This window comes from Triticum dicoccoides, chromosome 1A (assembly GCF_002162155.2).
Source record: "Triticum dicoccoides isolate Atlit2015 ecotype Zavitan chromosome 1A, WEW_v2.0, whole genome shotgun sequence".
NCBI classification, from domain to species: Eukaryota; Viridiplantae; Streptophyta; class Magnoliopsida; order Poales; family Poaceae; genus Triticum; species Triticum dicoccoides.
This window is the reverse complement of record NC_041380.1, coordinates 337,099,807-337,115,185: the sequence shown is the minus strand read 5'-3', so window position 1 is coordinate 337,115,185 and position 15,379 is coordinate 337,099,807. Positions and strand designations below refer to the sequence as shown.

General features: G+C 45.0%; 3 protein-coding genes across 3 annotated transcripts; 2 read left to right on the top strand and 1 right to left on the bottom strand.

Moving 5' to 3' along the window:
* Window positions 1–453: 453 nt before the first annotated feature.
* LOC119271663 lies at window positions 454–3,349 on the top strand. Its single transcript, XM_037553405.1, has 3 exons — window positions 454–590; window positions 1,379–2,769; window positions 2,854–3,349. Exon 2 carries the CDS (start codon window positions 1,440–1,442, stop codon window positions 1,872–1,874), a length of 435 nt encoding a protein of 144 aa, XP_037409302.1. The 5' UTR covers window positions 454–590; window positions 1,379–1,439; the 3' UTR covers window positions 1,875–2,769; window positions 2,854–3,349.
* A 602-nt stretch (window positions 3,350–3,951) lies between these two features.
* LOC119271653 (probable plastid-lipid-associated protein 10, chloroplastic) lies at window positions 3,952–8,034 on the top strand. Its single transcript, XM_037553397.1, has 8 exons — window positions 3,952–4,186; window positions 4,265–4,369; window positions 4,464–4,604; window positions 4,894–4,989; window positions 5,810–5,890; window positions 7,198–7,284; window positions 7,585–7,640; window positions 7,714–8,034. The coding sequence occupies exons 1-8, from the start codon at window positions 4,028–4,030 to the stop codon at window positions 7,826–7,828; spliced, it is 840 nt and encodes a 279-aa protein (XP_037409294.1). The 5' UTR covers window positions 3,952–4,027; the 3' UTR covers window positions 7,829–8,034.
* A 3,450-nt stretch (window positions 8,035–11,484) lies between these two features.
* On the bottom strand, window positions 11,485–12,150 carry LOC119271641 (protein RESPONSE TO LOW SULFUR 2-like). Its single transcript, XM_037553387.1, has one exon. It carries the CDS (start codon window positions 12,042–12,044, stop codon window positions 11,733–11,735), a length of 312 nt encoding a protein of 103 aa, XP_037409284.1. The 5' UTR covers window positions 12,045–12,150; the 3' UTR covers window positions 11,485–11,732.
* Window positions 12,151–15,379: the final 3,229 nt, after the last annotated feature.

Sequence of the window (15,379 nt, the reverse complement as noted above, 5' to 3'; positions counted from 1 at the left end):
AGACACAGGATCCCGATAGATTGAACGCTCGCGATAAGACCGGCCGAGCGTTCGGCCGGCGCACCGTCTGTAAACATTTCCCATATAGAAAGGCCGTTGGAGATGCTGTAACCTTTTAAAAATTTGATCAACATCCAAAGGCGCACAAAACTGCACGGTGTGTCAACAGCAAAATTGAGCTACATGTGAGCTATCATGTGCCCTGTCTAAGAAAAGGTTCGTGCTAATATTAGTATTAGCACGAAATGACAACGAGGGCAGGAGTGGGTTACTTGGAGGAGACAGGACGGATAGAGCCGATATCCGAGCCGGACCGATCCGCGGAAGCAGGGACGGACAGTGAGCGAGTGAGCTCCTCCGTGTCGACGTCCGGGCCATCCAGGGGGCATTTTGGTCATTCGGCGAACGGCATGATCCTATAAATGGACACCCACCCCTCCCCAACCCCTCTTCGTCCGGGCCGTTGCAATTGACTCCGCGAGAGGTTGGTGTTCCCTGGCGGAGAGAGAGAGGGAGGGAGGGAGAGGAAGGAGAGACCGAAGGCCGCGTTGTTTTTACCTCGTCTCCTCCTCCGCCTTCGAGCTCTACTGGTATGTATCCTCGCCTCTGCCCTCTATTACGTTCTTTTCTGCGAGGTTTTCGCCTCAGATTTTAGGGGTGTTTCGACGAGGAGAGAGGGGAGACCGTGAGAGGTTGCCAGGAGGCGTTTGAATGCGATTTTGTCGGTCCGAATCCCTAATTGGTGTAGATTTTGGCGCTGTGGTGCGGTTGTTCGTGGTTTTGGTGCGAATTTATCGTGGGTGGTGCGGTAGGTGGGGGTTTCACCGTTTAGATCTGGTAAATTTGTGAACCGGGGAAGGGACAGCTAGGTGTTTGGTTTACCTGCAGGATTAAAAGGGGTAGGTGCTGACTTGTGAATTAGGTTTTGTTTGTATCTGAGAATTTTATATTGATTTTTTTGTGGGACTTTGTGGGTTCGTTCGTAGTTTGATGCCAGGTGGACTGTACTATCCAAATTATTCAATTATAGGTTGTGGTGTTGTGGGATTTTACTGGTTTTGATCTGCCAAAGGGCCAACGGATTTATAGTGAATCTTGTCAGCAATGTTAGAATTCAGAAATCATAAGTGACCGAGATTTATCTGTAGAAAATTGTGGTCGAAGATAAATCTTGCATGCAAATTTAGTGGCAATTTCGTGAGGTTGCGCCACTTTTAATACTAGTTTTTTCTTGCGTTCGATGCAAAAGTCCTCTCAGATTCACTGCAATTTATTCTATGAACTAGTTCAGTAATAGCAACAAGAACTGTCACCGCATGGGTCATATGCAAGTGCTTCAAAACAAAATTCTGAAGCAAATTCTTGTTCTGGGTTGCAGAAACTCCGATCTCAGAAACCAAGAAAAGGGGGTCTGTGAAGAGGTTTCTCACGGCAGAACAATGGAGGTACTTGGCAAATCTGTGATTGCTGAGCCCAGCAATGTGATTTTCTTGTCCACTATTCTGAACACAGAAGGGGAAATCCCCAGTCACAAGTGTGACATGAGGTGCCAGAATGAGCACATCTTTGGAAACATGTACCGCTGCAAATTGACTGGAATGACACACATTTGTGACAAAAACTGTAACCAGAGGATCCTCTATGACAACCACAACTCGCTTTGCCGAGTGAGTGGGCAGTTGTTCGCGCTCTCACCACTGGAGCTGCAGGCAGTGAGGGGGATTCGGAGGAAGCATGAAGCTGACAGCAGCCATGAAGGGTGCTCCTTCAAGCGCAGGCGTGGTGCACAGCTGCATCCTTCCCCTTTTGAGAGATCCTACTCCGCCGTGTCTCCGATACCGAGCCAAGCTGGAGATGGCATGGACCTGAGCTAGAGCTAACGAGACTTCCATCTTTTCTTTCCCCGGCTACCTTATGCGGATGTCTACTCCATTTCCCCTTCTTTGACAGGATGGAAACTATAAGAGATTCCTTCTTTATAGACTTATGAAGGGATATGAGACTCCTTAGAGGCACTAAATAATGTCTATGTAGTATCAATTCAGTTTTATGGGACCTTGTTGTAATCGTAACTTCGATTGAACAGCCTATTCTGAATTACTTAGTATTAATCATTTGCTATTACCGTTTAGATTATTTCTCTATAGCGCGGCGCTCTTGTTTGCTCCAACTTTTCATTATTGTAGCTCCTTTCTTTCTTATGCTCTCTTGAGGTTCATTATCTGCTGCATTTCAGTCAGTGCATTCAAGCTGTGCAAATTTGCTTGACATAGTTGGTGATGTAAATCCGTTGCAGATTACATTATCCTATTTCTTGGGGCGTGAACTTACTAACTAAATTTCCTTCATAATTAGTGCTTTGCATGGCAGGTTGCTGATCAGGTCTCAGCTATTTATGGTTTGCTCTCATATAGCTTATTTGTTTCAGTTAAATGTTTTCTTCTTTGCAGGTTATGTTTCTAACATCTATATTGCTTCCTCCTGCTTTGTTTTGACTTGCTTCTTTCCTTGACTCCTTTCTGTTTTGCAGGGTGATCCAGGTGCTAACTTTTTTGAAAATATTTTGGTCTTTATGTGATGTTCCCTTTGTTAAGTTGATTTCATTTGTTCATAGTGTTCACTTGTTTTGTATGCTTGTGCAGGTGAATTGGTGTTCTTTCGCACTTCTTGGTCCATGGGAGGCAGGAGCTATGGAAGATCATTGAGATCCTTTGCAGCAGTAGAATAGCGAGGTACCATCAAAGTCTTCGGCCGCAGAATGCTTTTCAGGTAACTGTCGGAGCGCTTGTCAGTTTATTTTGAAGAGATACCGCAAAACTGTTTGCTGCTATCCTTACAATTAGTCTTTTCCAGTGCATTGTGAACAGAAATCATCAGCAGAAGAGAGGTTTGGAACTATTCAAACAAGAGCCAGCCTGAAGCCACTGAAACTTCAAAACTTATACTGGAGAAGAGCCTGCAGGAGCTCAACATCGCATTGCTGCTGCAGTTGGAGAAGTCTACTCCAGTATCTGCCATCTGTGATCCGAAGCAAAGCTCTCTGTAGATCTAGCTGAGTATCCACCATCTGCGATCCAAACCAAGATCTCTGAAGATCTAGTTGAGTATCCACCATCTGCGGTCCAAATGAAGATGTCTGAAGATCTCAAGAGATTTTAGTGTTCCTAATCCAACAAGCTTGTTCTCAACGCAAACTTATACTGCCGTGGAATTTCCTTTTTCCATTCTAAAAGGGATTAGGTCATGATTGTACATTGTAAGGCAATTATATCCGGAGTGAAGGGAACTTTCCTTCTGCGTCAAGTTTTGTTGATTCCCATCTTTGAATGCCTACAGGTTCTCCCTGTGACTAGTAGTAGGATATTTAGTTTTTGGAGTAGTGTTGGGTGGTTACAGTGCTGGGTGCTTATTTAAGATGCTATTTGCACTTCATGGATCTTGCTTGCAATGCAAGATAGGTCTTGAAGTTTTAACAGTTGTTTAAATTTGGATCCCAATGGCCAGTTTGACTGTTTGAGAACATTTTTATGCCAAGTTCTACAAAACACACATGGCAATTTCATTAGAAACACATGGCAATTTAGCAACAACAGATTTTGCTATGAAAATTGTCGTGTGTGCTTGAAGGAATAGCCATGTTCCTGCAACTAAAATTGCTGTGAAAAATGTTTGTTTTGCCATCCACCTTCAGCGAGCGTTCGCTGGATAGCAATCGCATTAAAATTTAATGTGGAATTTCTGCGAGAGGTTACATGCCTAACTGAAAGTCTGAAACGCCGAGGATGGAAAGCTTGGCTGCTAGGCGCCGTGGGAGTGCTACACGCAGGAAGAATAAATCGCTCATTTTGCCAAAAAAAAAATCGCTCTTACCGTCGGATCTTCGACGGACGGTGGCGACGGCAGGTGAGGAGGGTATGCATCTCTGGCCAACGGCAGGCAAGAGGCAGCCCATGCCGATGCGTGGCAGCGGAACTGGCCAGGACCTCGGCGCCTTCGTCCACTCCAGCCACACAGAACGCGCACAAAAATGGCGCTCGCCGCCGCGCCCTCCCGCCGGTTCCCCGCCGCTCCTCCCCGACCACCGCCGTCTTCGCCTCTCCAGAGACACGCCCACTTCCGCCCTCAGAACCCACGTCGCACCCCTTCTCCACTCCTCGCCGCCGCGGTCGCCGCCCCGCTCACCGCAGTACGGTCCGTCGGACCCCCGACCCCCCCGACCCCCTCGTTACCTCCACGCACGATCTGACGCTCTGCTCGCTCGCAGGCGGACACGGAGGGGCGGAAGCACGAGCTGCTGCGGGCGGTGCAGGAGACGGGGCGCGGCTCGGGGGCCAGCCCCGACCAGCGCGCGGCCATCGAGGATGCCATCGTACTAGACCCCCGCTCTAGCTCTTTCCTCCAATCGCATTTACTCCTGGGCGGACAGCGAGGGATTCGATCTGATGTGTGCGCGTGGTGTATAGGTGTCCGTGGAGGAGCTCGGCGCCGGGGAGGGGGCACCGCTGGACCTCGCTGCGCTCGACGGCACCTGGAGGCTGTGCTACACGTCTGCGTCGGACGTGCTTATGCTCTTCGAGGCGGCCGAGAGACTCCCTCTCCTGCAGGTCTCTCTCTCTGCCTGTCCACGATTTTTCAAAATTCATCATGAGAATCCCATGACAGTTAACAAATAGTAGAAAGTATGCACATGTTTGATATCGTGGAAACTCTGCTATTCCGTTGTGTGCACTTTAACGCTCTATGGAAACCTGGAGCTATTAGTGGTTGATCATGAGTTGTTTTCTGACACTTCAAATTGCTTTGTAGTGTGTATAGACAGATGATCATGTTTGATAAATTTGCGGAAAGTGTAGGAAGCCTTATGTCAGGGGTGGTGCTTTTGGATATGTGCAGGTAGGGCAAATATACCAGAAATTTGAGTGCAAGGGTCGGTCGGATGGTGGAATTGTGCGGAATGTCGTGCGTTGGAGCATCGAGAACTTGCTGGAGGTATACCTTTATGATAATTATGCACCTATGTGTCCTTTCTTGGAGGTTTTGTTCTTTTAAGCTAACTTTGCGCCAGAACAGGTCTTATTTAGTTTTTGCAAAAACATTAGTTGTTATGTTTTTCTGTTGGTGCTGTCGACTGTGCCTGGAACTCAGAATGTACATGTTTTTGTTTTATGAGTGTCATCATTGTGGATGGTCAAAAAATGCAAAACAGCAGAAGGACAATATCCTTTGTTAACTTGTAAGTTTGTAGTAGGATGGCATTAGTATGCAGTGAAACGGTGAAAGTTTTGCACCTTAGATAGCATGGTGTATATTTGCTTCTTCTTTACGACAATTCATCTTCACAAGTTGCTGATATATACTTAAGTAGAGCCTTTAGCTCATCATATGTGCTTTTCTGCCCTTCTACTGATATAAACATGACTTGGTTGTTTCCGTTTAACCAATCGAAGAGGGGAGAGGCTGGTTCGTAAAAAGGATCATTGTATCATATGCATGGATATGGCCATAATATAGTGAAAAGCATAGGAAAACGGTATTTTTAGCTTTGCAGCGGCTTGGTAAAATGATTGCAGAATGTTCATAGTCCTTTTGTTACAGGAACAGATTTTGGTCTAGAATTGCATTATTTTTATATTTTGCAGTCTGTAGTATGACGATTTTTGGCATAAAAATGATTTATAATCCCTTCATTTGACATATTCTGCTTATCAGCCTGTTTGCATGTCATTGATTAAGTACTGTATACACTTCTGTCTTTAACTCTCATTTGGTTTAGCTCTTTTGTGTTTGATTCTGTTAGTGGTCTATATAGGAGCAAGAGGGTGCAACACTGATGGTCTCTGCAAAATTTGATGTTCTGTCTAAGAGCAACATATTTCTTCAGTTCGAGGAGGTAATTTTTCTATTGAAAATATCTTTGCCTGCTTATTCGAGGGAGTGTTGTAATAAGAAAGATTGGGGGTGATGATAAGAAAGCAGGTTAGACATTTTTCTCCATACAAGCTTAGGCGTAGTTTCCACTATCTTTCAATACTGGAACGCAACATCAATCCAGAATCAATATGCCAGGCATGGCTGTTCCAAAGGGTTTTGCTACCTACTATTAACAAACCAAAACTAGAAGTTCCAGCTGCCACCAAAAGTATAGCAATCAAGGTTACTGAAAAAGGAACGACACTTACAGCAGCTCAAATGGATGCCAAAACGACCATAGAACATTCCCTGAACAGCAGTTCTGGACTCATCGAAGTGATTCATCAATAGAAGCTTCATCTCCCTGTTCCTTGACCCTCCCCTGAGTCAACACTCAACAGCACTTGTTCAGCAGCATCTGCCTGGTCCCCACCCCTGCCAGCAGCACCTTCCTGTCTATACCCACATAAAAAATTCCCGTTATGTATGGAAAAGAGCATGCATAAACTAACTGGAAGGAAATTAAGAATCCATCAGAAAAACTGAATAAGCGTATGTTAGATCTGATGTGATGTTCAGTGTGCAGTAGTGGTAGGCTACGTAGGTGATAGGTATGCTCTATGAGGTATCTCCGCATCTGCAGCTAAGTACTCCCTCCGTCCCAAAATAAGTGACTCAACTTTGTACTAACTTTGTACTGAAGCTAGTATAAAGTTGAGTCACTTATTTTGGGACGGAGGGAGTAGTATATGAATCACATTAGCATTATCCATGATTCATTTTCACATGAAACATGGTGCTAGAATAGAGCCAGACTCTGACATGTTATCTTCATATTTCTAACTTACTGCTCATGGCTACGAGTTGTTTGCAATGCACACAGGGTAGTTGCACAGTTCTTTGTTGGTTTCTCTCTTTTTGGCTTTTTTTTTCTCGAACACACCTGGAAGGGTGTCATTTTCATTGAGAAGAAAAGTGCTAAGATAACGCAACGACCAATATCTACTATTTTAAACTTAATTTTTGGCTTCGCTTTGTTTTGGTTTTAGCTTAGTTTTTCTCCCTTTTGCCTGTTTGGCTATAAGATTCACGCCATCTATGTGCCTTCTAATACAAAATGGCATGCATTTATATGTCTGTTTGAGAACAAAAAGTTATTTGCAATGCTGAAATTTGTCCGTTTTCTGTATTTTCATGCACCATCTAAAGCTAAGGCTTCTGGGAAGAAGTCTGTGCTTATGCCACCATCTTTTCTCAATTTTGTTTTCTTTGATTTATGTCTAATAGGTTGCTGTAGAGAATATCAAGATTAGTGAGCAGCTACAAGCACTGATAGCTCCTGCTATACTTCCTCGGTCTTTTTTGAGTCTTCAGGTAAGCCAGGTTATATGAATATAATTATCTCTTCAGTTTGAATATTACCTGTTATGGTTACAATCATTTTCCCTTTTCATTAAAAGCATGCACATCCTCTGTAGTCCATATGTATATTTTCATTCGACAGTTATAATAGTTTTGAGAATGCTAGTTACCAAAAGATTTATTGTTATTCTCTTTTGTTCCAGAATACAACGGTTATTGTAAAAGTAATTATTTATTTAGGATCATTGTTTCACTTTCAAAATGCTCATCAACTATTATACAAGTGTTTCATTGCAGTGACTATTTTTGCAGATATTGCAGTTCCTTAAAACTTTCCGAGCTCAAGTTCCTATCAGCGGCCCGGAAAGGTACTTTTTCGAAGAAAACAATCTTCCTTCTTTGCTTCCTTTGTTCTTAAGTTCCATACTGAATTTTTATCAGACGATCGCCTGGAGGACTATACTATCTTTCTTACCTTGACCGTGACATGCTCCTGGGGCGTTCAGTTGGCGGTGGTGGTGTTTTTATTTTCACAAGAGCCCAGCCTCTATTATGAAGGTTTTCTAATTTCCATGGGTGTGTTGTATAATAAATGATGGTTATAGATGGGCTTACCTGCATACATTAGGTATGTGAAATCTGATTACTGTCCAGTTCTACTTATAGCAATCACCTTCTGCTTCCGTGTGTCAAGAAAGATCTTTTTGTTCATCAGGTTTCTAAGTTAATTGACTTGATGACTTTTTATTCTGTGCATTGGCATGTGTTTTTGTTTGAGTTCTGCTATATGTACGGCGTTTTCACGTTCGACACAAGTACAATAGCAGATGCATGTGCTTTCATCGAATCTACCAGCTCTATCTGGAAAAGGAAACAAGTGGAGCATGCAGCCCAGTTGAGACACATCGGATCGTATGAGATTTGTACCTGAAAATATCATATGCAAAGCAATTCCGTTTTTGTTTCTAGTATTATCATTGTTGAAGTGTATATATGGATTGCCTAGCCCTTTCCATCAGTTCGGACTTTTGGTTGCGTTGGCTAGTGCATGAAGCTTGACAATCATATCTGCATTCTTTTCAATGTGCCTATATCACTCAGTACCACTGGCGATATGTGATTGTTCATGCCTATTACTGTAATCTTAGCCTAACAAATTTACTAATCTGCACTGTATGACTGTAATCAATAAGTCTTTAAAATACGTTCTTGCTGTCTGTGCAAATTCAGAATGCAGTTAACATTAATCTTTTGGGTTGATCTTGTTGGGCTTCCTTTCCAGTGTAGTAGCTGTTAGGTGATTGGATTCTTTTTTGCTGCAGTTACTATCTGCATACCATTATTGATGTCCCACAAAAACAATTATGTACTTTTCTTTTTGCAAGAAATAAATATGTGCCTATCATTCATGTGTAGCAAGCCTGTCACAGATGATATTACGGCAACTATTTTATTATAGTCACATTACTCATACAATTATTGTTAAGTTGAAGTGACAGGGTTATGTTGATCCCTTTGCTGATTAAATTATCAACTCATTTAAATTGTTCCCATGTCATATAATTCAGGTCACTTGACATAATAGTTAGTGAATATGAGTCATCGTAGTGGATGTAAGTAGCTACCTGGAGTCTCTTTGCTTTCACTGCAGTAGGAGTATTGGAACTGTACCCACTGACATATGCATATTTAGAATCAATTTAACATTTGAGTATTGTGTGCTGTTATAGATATTTTGGGCCATGTGTTATTGGGGGACTTGTCTGCAGTTCACAGATTAGTGATAGCGGTTTTGTAGCTTGACATGGACATCAAGCAGTGTAAGTCTAATGAAGCTTGTCAGCTGGTGAACCATAGGAGGCGATGAATTATCAACTTTTCGAAATTGATAGTAGTAGTTCAGAAACAAAGAGCCCAATATTAGTTATTTTTATCCTAATATGTAACAAAAGTCGTTGCCTTAGTATTTGGGCATATCATACGGAGTCATTGGTTTCTGATCTTTTCATTTAGGCATGAAAGGATCACTGTAGGACTCACCATAAGACCAACTTATAAGGAATACAAATTGGCGACACCCTTAGACCTTAGTAATTGGGCATATCACATGGATTCATGGACCATGCACTCAGAACAAATATCATTTCAAGGCAAGTGGCCAACCTTGTGCTAGAATCGTGTGATTTTTTTTTTTTGACGAAATTGTAGTCCTCGATTTGGTTATAATGGAAAGTGGTGTCATTTAAGTACTTATAACTACACCTCAAACATTGCACATGCCCACTCTTATGGCTAAAATTCGAACTGTGCTTTACGCCCCAGTTGTATTTATCCAGTAATCCTACGAAGTTCAGCACTTGGGTTGTTGGTTTACCATTTACACACTTTATTAAACTAAAGGGGTCACCATAGTCACCATGCTGCTACTTCAAACTCTTCTGTGGGCAAAGCTAAATGCCAAAATCTCTGCTGTGAGTAACAGGTCACTATGTTTGAGAACCAACAATATGTTGAGTAGTCAGGCGAGGTGATTTTACCCTAGCCTACCAAGATCCAACCCCAAGTTTGACATCTTGTGTGTCTCACCAAGGTGGATCATGCATAGGTGATGGATGACGTACCCTTCGATAGTGAGGTGCTTTTGGACTCTGTCTTCTTGTGTGAATACGCTGGCATGCGTCTATGTTGTGTGTTTAAACCCCAAAAAAAGGAAAAACAATTTGCTATACTTATTTGAGTTAAAAGTGTGTAACGGAAGTGCCAGGTTTTTGTTTTGAAGCCATAGCCGAATACCTTCTTCTAAATGAAGCCATGGGCCAACATTTTGTCTAGTCATGTCAGTAATCTTGCAACTGATCGGCGATCGGCGAATATTCTTTTCTTGGTGTTCGGATATGCTTTCCTTGATGATTGTGGAGATCCACTTGTGCTATGCATCTTTATACACAGTGCATGTGGTGGTAGGATTCTTTGCTGGTGAAGTGCATGTGGTGGCAACCCCTACACCACAAGTTCTTTTTTTGTGTTCATGGTGGGGCTGCAGACCCTCTGTGTCATGCTTTAGATTCTACGCCCAAAGGCTATGGTTAATTAGCTACTTTGAGCCTTATGTCCAGCTCTGAAACCACCAAACGTCCAAGAGGAACTCACATCTTTTTTGTTGTTTGTGTTGTTCTGTTCAATCTGAAGTTGGAAATTTATCTTTAATTCTCTGAGAAAGATTTTGTTAGTCCTCTAGAAGATTTACTGATTGATTTAATCCAACTTCCATGGATGTAGACAGGACGTTTTTCTGCTTCCAGCCTGGATTCCAGGCGCGTATCTGAACGCAGTACTCCTGATTAAAGATCAAGTCACCCTATTGGAGACAAGTCTCATCAATTTCTGTACCTCTTGTCTGTACACTTCCGCGTTCACGGTAATTCCGTGGAATTGTCTTGGTTTCTGGGGAGCATGGCCATTTCACACCTCCAGTCAGCTATCTGGAAGATTGACAAATTTCAGGATGAAAAGTTCCATGTCCATGCATGCTACTGTCAAATGTCCGAGGTCCCTGATTTGCCATTGCAATTTCCAATTGCATTAAACCAGTCAACTTTGTGCTGTCAAATAGCCGAGGTCCGAAGTTTCCTATATATTTCTTTTTTAATTGAGCAGCTGGTGCGGTCGTTTTCTGCGTGGTGTCACACGTCTTGTTTCTAGTAGTGCTGTCTAGGTGATTCAAATTGATTGAATTGTTCAGACTTCCAAGTTTCATCATCCTTACGAGAAGTCAGTTTCGGCCGAAATTTCCGAGGTGAAACGGATGTTTTCGGTGTTTTTGACTGGTTCATGGTTTTTCCTTGCCGCCTTTGTTGCCAACATTATTAGTTTTGGTCGGGAGATTGATGACCAGTTGCCACGCGGTGTGCCGCCAACAATTATAGCTTGTCAAGGAATTTTACTCGTAATGCATATGCTTTATGCTTTGTTACGGAGTTGAAGCAAGATTAATGGAGTTATTTTTTCGCGGGAAGGAAAGATTAATGGAGTTGAGAACTTGGGATAGCACTGGTAATTTTTCGAATTTATGTGGGACCAGTTCATTTCTTTATGTCTTCATATCAAGAACCTCATTTGCGTGTGCTCCTCATGTATATATGCACATGCGCTCGATCGTTGTCAAGGAATCCGTTGCGTGTGATATTAGGTGAATGCATACGTCAGCTCAAGTTTGCAACAGATCGGGGGCAACATTAAGATGTTCTCAAGAGATATGTAGAACTACACAAACGACGTTATATACAGTACATCTCAAAAAGAAAAGAAAAGAAATGTACATCCTACACTACACGCCACCAGCACGCACGAGTTGGCATCAAACACACGCCGGCGGAAAGGAGAAAAATTTAACAACCACTACAGCCTTGCATGATCACACATAATAACAGGCAAGGGAACGCATGATGAGATTCGGTTCGTCAGTGAAGGCCGGGCTGCACGACGGCGCCGTGGAGGCCGGAGGACCTGAGCAGGCCGTCCATGAGGGCGAGCCTCTCGGAGAGCGCCCTGACGTGCTGCTGGTACTCCATGGCCTGCGTCATGGCCTCCGCCTCCAGCTCGCCGAGCTGCACGCACAGCCGCTCCTCGGCCTCCTCCGCCACGGCCACCCGCGCCAGCGCCGCCTCCAGCTCCCGCTGCAGCCGCTCCTCCCGCGCCTCCGCCTCCGCCACGGCCCTCGCGAGCTCGGAGCTCTTGCCGTCCATGGCCGCTGCCGCTGCCTTCCTCGCCATGCCTCCTGACTTCTCGGGGGTGAGTGGGGGAGTATACGTAATAGCACTATGCACAGACGTGTTTACGAGTTCGCTGGGATCTGGATCTCTCTTGATCAGGTTGTGGCGCCTTTTATATAGGCCGGGCCGCTCGGGCCGGCTGCCGCCGCGGAGGGAAAGCGGGAATGTGTCCAGGTTCAATGAACCAATCGGGCACGTTAGGTGTCGGCGTACGCCTACAGAGCTGCTACATATAAGGTGAGGTCATCATCGTTGATAATTCAATGCTTTGCCCGTACGTCTCTCTCTTATTGCATTTCCTCCTGGTTGAGAGGTGAACGTGGTGGGCGGATGGATAGTCAAACACCAGCAACCACAACTTTTGCCTGATTTGTCTAGCACATTCTGGCCGTTCGATCGAGCGTCGGAGAGTGGGGATTGGAGAGACAGACGAGGGTGAATATCGGGCGATACCATTGCTTACCTGCTCCATGATAAAACTTAAAAGAATGGTTAAATTTAAATATTTCTGTTTGTTTGTAAATATTCACAACACGTGTGTTTATAACTCATAAATAATTCAGATCCAAATTCGAAGCACACATAGAGAGAAAAACCCATCATCAATAGAGTTTATAAGAGCATCTACATCAACGACCTGCAAATTCGGGCCCTCAAACACCCGCGGACGCGCCTGGGCGCGGCCGTGGGCACTGAATGGGCACTTCTCAAATCTTGTCGGCCACATCCGTGTATCTCATATTCTTTTTTTGCGAGGAAAAGGGGTTTCATTCATCAAGCAGCAGCCAGATCTGCATTACATAGGTCCGGCACCTCGTCCGGACCGGATCGAAGCCACACCGCAGTGCGCTTATTTATTCTACCATAGTTCGCTAAATAATGGCTAACAACATTCTGTTCTCTCCTTACATGCTTGACTAGATATTCCCCACGTTCCTGTAGAAGCCTAGTGATCTCACGAACCATCATCAGGTGCTCCGACCTGTTCACTCCACCTTCCTTCACCAGCTTGGCCACATCTAGGCAGTCCGTTTGAACAACAATTGGTAGTGCAGACCATTGGGAGGCTAGGGAAATGCCCTCCCTACATGCTGCAAGTTCAGATTCCAGCGGGGACGCACATTGCCGTAATTCTCGGCTAGAAGAGAAGATTATAGCTCCATGTTCGTCTCGAAGAACCATACCCGCCCCAGCACTCCCGTCCTTGCCACAGAAGGAGCCGTCAACGTTAAGCGCTGCCCATCCAGCTGGCGGTGCCTCCCGGCTTGGAGCCTGCTCCTTTGCCTGGTACGCATACGATATTGGTTTCCTCCTGTCCTGGTGGCCAGCCACCATCTTCCCTTTCACATGATCGCCAAGAGGGTCTGCCTGAAGGGCCAGCAAGGAGCTGATATAGCTAGTCAGAAACCTTGACGAGGCCTCCACTGGTGGTGGCCGTTTGTCGTGGACGATCTCATTCCTTACGTGCCAGCAGCGCCAAATCGTCATAAGCGTGTACATGCGCTCCTCCTCCGGCAGGTCAGCGAGCACATGGAGGAGCCACTCCGGTCCTGTGTTCACTAGCCGCCGAACGTCTGGGATGTTCCACTGCTGCGCCATTGACTGCCATAGGGCGACCGCTTGGGGGCATCTACATAAAGCATGGAAAGTGTCCTCCGGTTCGGTGGCACACACAGGGCAAAGATTAGACAGTTCAAGAGTACGAGAATGTTTATTTGTCCAAGTGGGAAGACAGTTTGTCGCTACCCTCCAAGCAAACACACGCACCTTTGGAGGAGCGGGGCACCTCCATAAAAAAGCCCAGACGGCTCGTCGCCCGTCCGGTGCCCTGCTCGCTGCGACTGAAGATGGACGGAGTCGTTCATCGAGCGCCAGCCGGTATGCGCTCCGCACCGTGAAGATACCATTACGCTCCGGTTCCCAAGCGAGGACATCCTCTCCTAGACGTGTGCAAGTTCGAATCTTAACAATCTGCTCAATGTCCACAGGGGCAAAATACTCTTGGTGAAGGTCCATACGCCATGCTCCTCGTTCATCCAGCAGCTCGGACACTCTCCGTAGACGACACCGGCCCTGCACGGTGATAGGTTTACCAGAACCTCCATTCGGGATCCAGCGGTCTCTCCATATGCGTATTGATTGGCCATTTCCAACCCTCCAAATGATGCCCCGCTTCAAGAGTTCAAGCCCATGAGCAATGCCTTGCCAAGTTGGTGAAGAATTAGATGGGAAAACGGTGTCCTCCAGATTACCATTCGGGAAATACTTCGCCTTCATTACCCGTGAGCACAAGCTGTCCGGATGAGTCAGAATTCGCCAAGCTTGGCGTGCCAACAGTGCTTGGTTGAATAAGCGAAATTCCCGAAACCCCATACCCCCATGTGACTTTGGGCGGATCAGCTTTTCCCATGCACGCCAATGGGTTTTGCGTCGACCTTTTTCAGCTCCCCACCAGAAGTTCCTCACCATGCGAGTTAGGTCATCACAAGTTGATGCTGGTAGCTTAAACACACTCATTAAATAAGTTGGGAGTGCTTGAGCAATTGATTTGATTAGCACTTCTCTCCCACTCTGTGCCATCGAGTCACACCACGTAACAAACCTCTTTGTGAGTTTTTCTTGAATGTTCTGAAACCGGCCCTTGCTCATACGCCCATTAGGAGTAGGAAGTCCGAGGTATTTCTCTTCAAAACTAATATTCTGCACCTCCAGCACCCGTATGACATCTTCCTTATCACCTTGTCTGCACTTTTCACCGAATAATATGGAGCACTTCTGCGGGTTAATTAGTTGTCCTGTGGCACTAGCATATACATCCAGTACTCCCTTGATTCGAAGTGCCTCCCCTTCTGTTGCACGAAAGAACAAAAGTGTATCATCCGCGAATAAAAGGTGTGAAATACCGGGTGCTCTGGGACAAACTCTCAAAGGTGAAATATGTGTATCTCCCACCTCCTTCTTAAGCAAAGCTGCTAGACCGTCTGCAACAAACAAAAATAGAAATGGTGAAAGAGGATCTCCCTGCCGTGTATCTCATATTCAGTCCATCATATCCATACTAGCATGCAACATAGATAAAAACAACGTAGGTCATCACACAAACATATAATCTGGGCATAGAAATGCACATTCGGATCACCCAAAGATTATCGACTGATGTCCAAAAGATCGCTAAAGTTCACATAATTCACATAAACGACGGACAAGTTTAAACTAGATTACTAAAACTTGAAATTGAAGACAGAGACGACGGAGATTCACCACTTCCTCACCGGCTCTTTGCCCTTCCGGTCGCCGACGCAGCTGTAGGCATCGGCAGCTGGTGTCGGACAAGG